This window comes from Arachis hypogaea, chromosome 9 (assembly GCF_003086295.3).
Source record: "Arachis hypogaea cultivar Tifrunner chromosome 9, arahy.Tifrunner.gnm2.J5K5, whole genome shotgun sequence".
NCBI lineage: Eukaryota > Viridiplantae > Streptophyta > Magnoliopsida > Fabales > Fabaceae > Arachis > Arachis hypogaea.
This window is the reverse complement of record NC_092044.1, coordinates 20,254,245-20,265,069: the sequence shown is the minus strand read 5'-3', so window position 1 is coordinate 20,265,069 and position 10,825 is coordinate 20,254,245. Positions and strand designations below refer to the sequence as shown.

Sequence of the window (10,825 nt, the reverse complement as noted above, 5' to 3'; positions counted from 1 at the left end):
TTAAGTTTGGTGTTGACGCTTCGCTTATGGCTTTTCTATTTAGCACCAAAGGGAGATGAATGTTCTTCATGGAGGAATGAGATGGCCACCAGCATAACTGAGGTGGTTGAGTTCCTTTCATTCTATTTCTCTTCCGTTCTTATTGTGTTGCCCTCTGTTCTCTGTTGCTTTGATTGCTTGCATGATCTATATTTCAAAAAAAAATATTGTCTCATGTATTGCTCACTAAGCTTGAATTCAAAAGAAAAAGAAGTGATGTATTACATGAGAGATTGAGTTTAATTTTTAAAGTAGTCTTATTTACTTAAATGTGGTGGTATTATTTGTGATTTTGAATGCATGACATGAACAATGCGTATTTGAATTTGAATCAAAGGATGTTGATGTATAAGGAACAGGAATTTAGAGAATTATTATGACTTCTCTGAAATAAACAAAAATTTAATCCTTAAAGCAAAAGAAACAGCAAAAGAAAAAGAAACTATAAAAGCAAGGTCGAAGGCTCTGAGCATCAATGACTAGGGAGGTCAGACATGATTAAAAGCTCAAAGAGTTGTTTCCCTAGTCATATGCTTGTGGTGTGATTGTGTCAAGTAATCCTTGAGACAGAACACTTAGAGTCGAGACCAAGTGCGTTTAACAGAGTATGCTAAAGGCTTTGAGCATCACTGTCTGGGAGTAACTAAAAGGAAAATCATAACTTAAAGAAAGTTCCCCAATTAAGTGCTTGTGGTGTTTCTGTGTCAAGTAACCCTTGAGACAAAACATTTAAAGTCACGGCTAGGCTCAAGGTGCAAAGCACCAAAGAAAAATAAATTAAAAGAAAATCATGTTGTGTTCAAGGATTAAACTGGAGTATAAAGATCAGAGAATTCATAATATGATACGGATTCTAATTCTGAATGACACTGACATTCCTCTGATTCAAAAGAGAGTGAGATGCCAAAACTGTTCAAAATTACAATGAATAAATCCCATTTTAAGAATAGATTTGAGCTTAATCAAACTCTCATTCTCATGCAAATTCACATCCTTAGCCTATATTAGTTTGGCTGCTTGAGGACAAGCAACAATTCAAGTTTGGTGTTGTGATGCGTGAGCATCTTTTCTATCTTTTCCTAGTGAATTTGCACTTAAATTGTTGAGTTTAATTAAGAATTAATTATCTTTTAGTCACTATAGATACTACTTTGAGTCTTGTGCAATTATGTTTATTCTAGGTAGCATTTGGTTGGATTTGATGGAAAGGAAGCATGCAAAAAATGGAAGGAATTGCAAAGCTGTCCAGCCTGATCTCTTCGCATTCAATCGATCATAACTTGAGCTACATAGGTTCAAATGAGGCGCTTTCAGTTGCGTTGAAAAGCTAACATCCGGGGCTTTGCAATGATATACAATTTGCTGTAGTTGAATTGGCGTTTAAGGGCGCGCACGTGCACATCACGCGCACGTGCACATTGGCGAAAAGTCCATCGGCGCGCACGCGCACCTGGCGCGTATGCGCGACATGCGCGACGTACTGCAAACTCAGAATTCGCCCTCAGCGATTTTTGGGAAGCTTTTGACCCAGTTTTCATCCCAGAAAGCATAGATCAGAGGCTGCAGAGTGAAGGAATCAAGTGGTCCCCATTCATCAATTGAAGGCTTGCTGATTGTCATAATTAATTCTAATTTTAATTTAATTTTTAAATAGGAAAAGATATTATTTAGTTTTAGAAAGTAGATTTTAAATTTATTAGGATTAGATATAAAAGGATATGCAACATTGAACTTTTCATTCAATTATATCTCAGACAATTTACCTAAATCCTTATTTTCTCTCTCAATCACGAGCAACTAAACCTCCACTGTTAAGGTTAGGAGCTCTGTCTATTGTATGGATTGATTCTATTGCTTTTCTATTTTGAGCTATGTACTGATTTATAAATTTAAGAATTGTTTTCGTTCTTTATTCTATGAATTTGGGTTGAACGGAAGTATGACCCATGTTCTAATTGAGTTCTTGTATAACTTGGAAAAGCTCTTTACTTGAACAATAGCTTGAAAACATATTCTCCTGAATTTCTAATTGTTTGTATTTAACGGGATACATGACATATAATCCCCTTATATCTGGATAATTAGGATTCTTGTGGCATATAAACTGGAATTTGATCATCACCCTTTAATTGTAGTTAATTGATCAAGGAATTGGCAATTAATGAATTTTAGGGGAGACTAGGAAGGTCTAAGGAATTAGGGTCTAGTCACATATAGTTTGCCATGAATTAAATCTTGCATGATTAAAATAGTTAGTAAGAAAAGTCAATCCAGAAAATAGATAACTCTGAAGCCTTAACTGTTTTCTTCCATATTTTATTTTCAACTTAATTACTTGCGTGCCTGCCTTCTGATATTTTGAAGTCACTTTTTAAATCTTTTGAACATCTCAAAACTATTTTCTGCTTGCCTAACTAAGTAAATCATTTAACCATTGTTGCTTAGTCCATCAATCCTCGTGGGATCGACCCTCACTCACCTGAGGTATTTCTTGGTACGACTCGGTGCACTTGCCGGTTAGTATTGCTGGTTATTGATTTATTGTTCAGTTTATTGAGATCAGTTTATTGTTCAATTTATTCTTGGTAATTTGGTATTGCTAGTTATTGATTTATTGTTCAGTTTATTACTGGTCAGTTTATTGTTCAATTTATTGTTCAGTTTATTGTTGATAATTTGGTATTGCTGGTTATTGATTTATTGTTCAGTTTATTGCTGGTTTTTAGTTTATTTGTTGTTGTGCTTCTGTCCTTTATTTATTGTATTTGTTTATGTAGTTTGACGTCAGTTCAAGTGAGAATATGAGCAACACCGGATTGCTGCCAGTTCCTCTTCCGAATGAATCAACAAGCATAAGATCTCCGACTGCATTGTTTGCTGTGCCAGCTCCTCATCAAAACACAAGGAAGCTTGCTAGTAGAGGCTGAGGGAAAAGGCGAGTTATTGAAGAAGCTCCCGTTGATGACTCCGCTAAAATTGAGACCGACAAAGGTAAGAAAAACCTTGTAGACCTAGGTCTTGGACATAGGATCACTTTACTAAAGATGAAACTAGTAATCCACAATGTTTTAGAGCTAAATGTAATTGGTGTGGGGTTAGTTATGCTTGTGATACACATAAAAAATGGCACTAGTAACATGAAAAATCACTTGTTATCGCAATTCAAAAAATTTTTGAAGGAGGCATTAGATCCTACCCAAAAGATTTTTTGTTTTCAAGATGTGATAAAAGATGATAGGAAAGGGATAGGTCTTTCTGCTGTGTCATTTGATGTTGATCGTTGTAGACAAGTGCTTGTTAGAATGATTATTGTGGATGAATTGCCTTTTTCGCATGTTGAGAGGGAGGGTTTTCATTATTATACGAGTTGTTTGCAACCCAAGTTTCCAATTCCTGGAAGGCTCACAGTTGCTAGGGATTGTTTGAAGCTTTATTTGAATGAAAAAAATTAAGTTAAAGTCTGTTTTCTCTCAACCAAATCAAAATGTTTGTTTGACAACTGATTGTTAGTCATCTGTGCAAAATATTGTCTACACTTAAGCATTAGATGGGAAGTTTAGATACGGTGCTTTTAGGCATGGCTGAGAAAATGAAGTCCAAGTATGATAAGTATTGGAGAAATATAAAAAATGCAAACATGATAATTTTCATTGAAGTGGTTCTTGATCCTAGGTATAAGCTTCAATTGATTAAGTGGAGTTTTGGAAAGTTGTATGAAAAAGAAGATACTGAATTCTTGACTTCAAAGGTGGATACGCTTTTCAAAGTGTTTCATAGCTATAGGCTGTTTGGTGGTAACTATCAAAGATCTAGTTGGCAAGATCATTTTGAAATTGGCACACAAGAGTTTGAGGCACATAAAACTTCTTTTACTATGGAATTTGAGAAGGAAATGCAATTCAGTGAGAGTGTTAACAAGAATGAGGTGGAGTTATATCTTATGGAGGCATTAGAGAAGAGTGGCGTGCAATTTGACATTCTAAATTGGTGGAAAGTGAATTCCACTAAATATTCAATTCTTGAGTAGATTGCAAGAGACATCTTAGCCATACGAGTTTTCACAGTTGCTTCAGAATCGGCATTTAGTACTGGAGGAAGGGTGTTGAATAATTATAGGAGGAAGGGTGTTGAATAATTATAAGAGTTTTCTAACTCTGGTGACAGCTGAAGCGTTAATTTGTACACAAAATTGGTTCCGAAACTCTCCAAAACTTGTCCTTGAGGAACTCATCGAGAAATCGGAGAAGTTGGAATTAGGTATGGTTAAGTTTTTACTTATAATTTTTATTATTTTAATCTAGTTTTTATTAATATATATTATTTGTTATGATTGTTTCTTGTTTTATATATTTTGTAGAAGTTGCACCCACTCCTGATCCTAATGAAGAAGATTCCAGTGTTGAGTCTGATTGAGTACATCTTCTTATGGTATGAATTGTTCTCTTTATATTATTGTTGTTGTTGTTGTTGTTGTTGTTGTGTAACTGTTTTTTTTTATTTCAGGTTGGTTTGTTGGAAAAGACACCATAATTTTGCTATCTTTTAATGACAATTTATTTTTTATTTTCAGTTGTATTGACTGTTGAACTATTAAACTTCTTTAATTGTCATATTTAAATTCCTTTTGTCGTTAAATTTTATTAGATCAAGACTTTGTTAGTTATTGTGTATTTGTATTTATCGATTTTAATGTTATGACTTTGTGAAATAGTACGGTTATATTTTTTTTCAATTGATTAAAAAAAACCGAACAAATCGAACCAAACCAAACCACAATTTAATTAGATAATTAGATCAGATGACTTTTCTTTTAAAAACTGAACCAACCCACACCGCAAACACCGCTATACGGATAGGCAAGGTGTATGTGGTTTCTTCTAAAAACCAAACCAATAAGAATGCTTTAAATATCATACACTAAAAGCTTACGTAACAAACTACTTTTTTTTTTACCAACACCCTCCTAGTTTATTACCAAAATGTAATTATTTTCAAATAAATGCCATTGGTATTACTTTTTTAAGAAAAGAAAAAGTCCATACGTAATCAAGCAACCAACCTTTTAAAAATACAATAATTTTAAAATTTCAAAAATTAATTTAAAACTTAAAAAACATACGATGTGCCACTTTTTTACAGTTTTATTTCTTTTTTTTCTCCTCTCTTTTTACGTCTCTTCTTTTTTCTTTTCTCCGCACCGTATGATCTTTAGCTTCCTCCACATTTCTTCTTCAATTCTCTGAATCATCTTTAAAGTTTTCGTACAATGATTTTTTAAAATTTTTTTATTACGTTTCGGTATTCTTTTTTTGGTTAAATTTTAAATATTCTTTTTACAATAATTTTATATATTTTTATTTAATTTTAAATATTTCTTTTGTTATATTTTAAATAATTTTTTTGTTTTGAATGTTCTTTTTAATCACAAAATATCTAAAAAATCAAAACATAACAATTTTCAACATCTAAAATTTTAAAAAACAACACGATAATTAATACTTAATTTATATATTAATATAAATATAATGTTAATACGACGTGTGCCTTCTTTAATAAAAACATTTAATTAAAAATAAAGTAACAAATAAATTTCTGAAGCAGAGACGATTTCATTCAATATGGTGTGGAGATAAGTGCCGCACTAGCATTATTAAAAAATATTAGAAAATATATATCTTTATATATATATGTCCCCTTATAAAATTGTATATGCCTCCATATTGAAAAAAAAATTATGCTAAACTTTTGTGCTAAAAAATTATTTTATTAAATTTAATCGCCCACAATTAATGAAAATCTTTTTATTAAATTTTATCTAAAAATACAATATATATATATATATATTAAATCAAGTTAACAAAAATAGAATATTATGATACTATTCAATTAAAAAATTTATTTAGTGAAAATTATATTCTTGAGTTTTTTCTACTCAACTTTAATATTTATTAGTAAATTAAAAAATTTTGTACTACATCTATATTTTGATATTTAATTTTCAATCATAAATTGAATTAAAAATTTAAAAATTAATTGAGAAAAATACATTAATTCTATTATATTTATTTTTATAATATTTTATAATTTATTTTACATTAAACAATAAAAATAAACATTTAATTTCAAAAAGAAAAGTGTAATTGTTTTTTTAAAAAAATTATAATTAGAAAGGATATCTAATTAAAAATTTTACTCTAATATAGAGATTCAGTTACAAATTTTTAAGCTATAAAAATTTAATTAAAAATTTAGTAAAATTATAAAAATTAATAGAGTAATTAAATCTGTAACATCCTACCATACAGAGTTTTACGTTTAAGTCGTAAAGCAGAGGTGACGAGGTATTACGACCTCTAAAAGAAAAGACTTATATAAATATAGTTGAAAGAAATTATATTTAGGAGCCTCGAAGAATAAGCTAAACAAATCGTAACAAAATCGTTTCACACTCGCGTGGATAATCGTAAAACGGATAGGGAAGCTAAAAAAAGGGCTAAAAACATAATATACAGATCAGAGTTCCAAAAACACAGATATCAAGCGCCAGACTCGACCTGCGAAGCTAAGGCCGACCAGAGTATATATATATATATATAACCCAAAATAAAACTCAAACTATATAATAAACACCTGTTTCTCCAAGTCAATCTCTAGGAGGGGCAAACATAAAATATATACAGAGGAGAATCTATATACATATATACATAGCATAAATACAAAATACAGCATCCCAAAATAACTAAACTTCGCTTGCATAGGAAACTCCAGACGCTTAACAAGGTGCTTCTCGACCTACATTTGAAAAATAACAGAATATATATGGAATGAGAACCAGAGGTTCTCAGCATGGTAAAGGTAACCACATAGTTAATATAAAGGGTCCTGGAAAGGCCAGAGGCATTCTGAGAACTCCGACACCCAGATTTCAGCTTAAAGACCTAACTAAACCAGAAATTAAGTAAGTTATCTAAGGTATTCAAGTTCTAAATCTAATTTTAACTTAAACACTTCACTTTATGTCTCCTTCATCACTCCGAATCACTGGTGGAACAACCCCCCCCACCTCACACCTCTGCTAAGAGGGGATTCTCAGAAAACATACACATACAATTCAAGTAAAAAAAATACAGATAGAGATGCAATTACACCAAATAGAACAAGTAGTAGATAAGCAGAGTTAAGAAATTAAGCAAACCAAAAATAATGCACACCCAAGCAAAACATACAAATGCACATGATGTATGCCTGTCCTAAGGCTGATGAGTCTCATCTATTGGTTATATAGCCAACCCACATGTCCTGGTAGCTAACCATTGGACAGTCCCTCTGTGCACGCATCCCCAAACTCAAAATAATATCTATGGAGTCAAACTCCAAGATTAATAATATAATATTCCATAGAGTCAAACTCCAAGCTCAATAATATAATATTCAAAATCCATATATATATACATGCCCATGGGGGAACCCGGAGAGTTAAAGTGTCCGGTCACATCTTGCGACAGAGGGTCAATAAATAGTCTCAAATAAATAAGATACAAAGTAATCTTTTTCTTTTTAAAAAAATAACACTTCAAATCAAAACTCCAATTCTTATAAAAATTTTGGCAGTATCTCCTCTAAAACTCGAATTTCTGCCACCCTTCAAGGGTTCCAACCACCAAACCATACACCTCTCAGTCATTCAAATCATTTCCAATATCAAATTATTTCAAAATCAAACAAATACCATTATTAAACCTTTTTCCAAAACCAACCAATTCCAATAGCAAATCATTAACAATAACTAAACCACACATCTTATACCATATACACAATTCATCAATAATTCGTTCAGTTCATTCCTAATTTAAGGTCTTCTAGCCTAAGTTTTCACGTGACATTAAACATTAACTACGAGAAACCAAAACCATACCTTGGTCGATTCCTTCCTAAGCTTGGAACATCTCAAAAACCTCTATTTTTACAAGCTCCAAGCTTCCAAACGTCAATTCCTCAAGCCTAATTACCCGGATTTCATTCTAAACTACCCAATTGAACTCCAAATCAACCAGAACACAATCTATTTCATACAATATCACTATAATCATCATAGGGTTTACTAATTCAATGATTCACAAGGGTTCAACAGTTTCTTACCTTACCTATGGATCAATTGGACAAAACCCAGTGATTATCCGCTGCTAGAGTATACCTAAACCATCAAAATCATTCAGTTCCTCAATATCTAAACGCTAAAATCACAAAATTGAGGAAAGGAAGAAATAGAAGAGAAATGCTTATTTCTTACCACTTTATTTGGATACAATTAAAAGGAATTCTAAGACGAACACGTGGCCGCTGATGACTCGTCAATCGGAGCTTCAGATTGAAAGTTACGGACGACGAAAGTTAACGGTGGTGAGGGTTAGGATTTTCACATTAATCCCTCTCTTCCTCAACGTAATTGCAGAAACGAAAATGGAGATGGCTCGTTTAGTGGCTTTATAGGTTGAGCTTGGGCTCGGTTTGAATCCGGTCTAACCGGTTTGGTCTGTTGGTCCGGTTTTGGGCCAAAATATTTAAAATTAGTGTCAAAATTTGTATTTTTAATATTTCTACTCCTCTAGATTATAAAAATTGATTTTCCTAAACTTTTTGAATAAAAATTAATTTATTGACTAATTATTTATTAATTTTCTGGGATTTACATCCTACCTACCTAATTAAAAATTTTGCCCCCAAAATTCATATTCAGTTACCTGAAAATAGGTGTGGATAGTCTTTTCTCATTTTTGACTCAAGTTCCCAAGTGTGTTCCTCAATTTCAGCTCGACTCCAAACAACTTTTACTAATGAGACTTCCTTTCCGCATAATCGCTTAATACTAGTGTCATCAATTCGAACCGGAGTCACTTGAAGCATTAAATCCTCTTTCATTTGAACAGATTCAGGTTCTAAAATATGGCTAGCATCAAAGGTGTATTTCTGAAGCTGCGACACGTGAAACACGTCGTGCAGGTTCGAATGATGTGGTGGTAGAGCTATTCGATACGCCACCGGCCCAATTCTCTTCAGGTTCTGAAACGGATCGATATAACGAGGATTTAATTTCTTTGCCTTAATTGCTCTTCCCACTCCTGTTATTGGAGTAACACTTAGGAATACATAATCTCCTTCATCAAATTCTAACGATTTTCGTCTCCGATTGGCGTAGCTATTTTGGCGACTCTGAGCGGTAAGCATTTGGCTTCGAATTTTCTTAATTTGTTCAGCAGTTTCAGCTACTAACTTAAGCCCTAACAAACTTGTTTCCTCATATTCATACCAGCATAGTGGGGATTGACACTTTCTCCCATACAAAGCCTCATACGGAGCCATTCCGATGCTCACATGGTAACTGTTATTATACGCAAACTCCACTAGCGGCATATACCAATCTTAACTCACTAGTTGGTCCAAAACGCAAGTCCTCAACATGTCATCTAGGGTTTGAATTGTTCTCTCTGATTGGCCATCGTTTTAAGGATGATACGCCGTACTTAAACTAAATTGGGTCCCAAATGCTTTTTGAAATGCCCCCCAGAATCTTGAAGAGAAACGAGGATCTCTGTCAGAGATTATGGTGGTAGGCACGCTGATAAACCCTAAATTTGTGGTTTATCTTGTGCTTAATTCAGGAGATTTTATCACCCTTTTCCCACATTTATTCAATGAAATAGCATGGTTTTATAATTATCATTGATTTTGTGCTTAAGAGTGATAACATGATTTTTAGGCCTTTAAATTGCTAATTTTAATTTGATTCACTTTAATTCCATTTGATGCCTTGATGTGTTTGTTGAGTGATCTCAAGTTCATAAGGCAAGTATTGGATGGAAGAAGTAAAGAGAAAAGCATGCATGGTGGAGAATCCATAAAGAAACAAGGATTTGGAGTGCTTAGATCGACACGCACGCACAGCAGATGCGCACGCGTGAATGTGAAGTCGCATGGCGACGCATACGCGTACATAACGCGTACGCGTCGGTGCTCACATGTGACTTCATTAAAGTGAAAATGCTGGGGGGATTTTTGAGCTGCCCAGGCTCAAACCCAACTCGTTTCTGAGGATATTTCATGCAGAATTGAAGATTGAGCAAGGGGGAGTGTAGTTTCTAGAGAGAGAAGCTCCCACTTCTCTCTAGAGTTAGGATTCTAGGGTTATTTGCATCATAGATCCATGTTCAATTCTTGTTTTCATGCTTACTTCCATTGTGATTTCTTGTTTCTACACCTTTGTTTCTCTAAGTATTCTTGTTAATTTCACTTAATGCTCTCTTTTGTGTTGATGAACTCATATTGGATTTGGATCTCTCATTTAATGCAAAATTGATATTTGATGTTCTATTGATGATTTGAGTTGGTCATCTTGTTTCCTTTGCAATTTATTACATTTTTATTTCATACCCACCGAGTGTTTGACAAAATACTTGGTTGGGCTTTAGAGTAGATTTTTTAGCATTCTTGGCTTGAAAGAGAAACTAGGTGATCTTGAGTCATTAGACCCAACTATGTTGGTGATCTAAAGTTGTTAGCTAGTATTATTTCCATTAACTCTAATCTCTTGCTAATTCACTTAGTGAGTTAATTAGGACATTTAGATTGAGATTAGCTAGTGTTATTAAATTTTCTTCGAGTGTGAATATAACATGATACCTTCTTCCATCGTTGGGGATGACATAATAAGATAAATTCTTGTTAATTATTGTTATTAGTGACTACGATAGAAAGCCTAGATTCTCAATTCTTGCCAAGGATGTCTCTC

General features: G+C 33.2%; 1 protein-coding gene across 1 annotated transcript; it reads right to left on the bottom strand.

The window, feature by feature from the left end:
* Positions 1-8,772: 8,772 nt before the first annotated feature.
* Positions 8,773-9,450, bottom strand: LOC112708990 (uncharacterized). Its single transcript, XM_025760900.1, has one exon. It carries the CDS (start codon positions 9,448-9,450, stop codon positions 8,773-8,775), a length of 678 nt encoding a protein of 225 aa, XP_025616685.1.
* Positions 9,451-10,825: the final 1,375 nt, after the last annotated feature.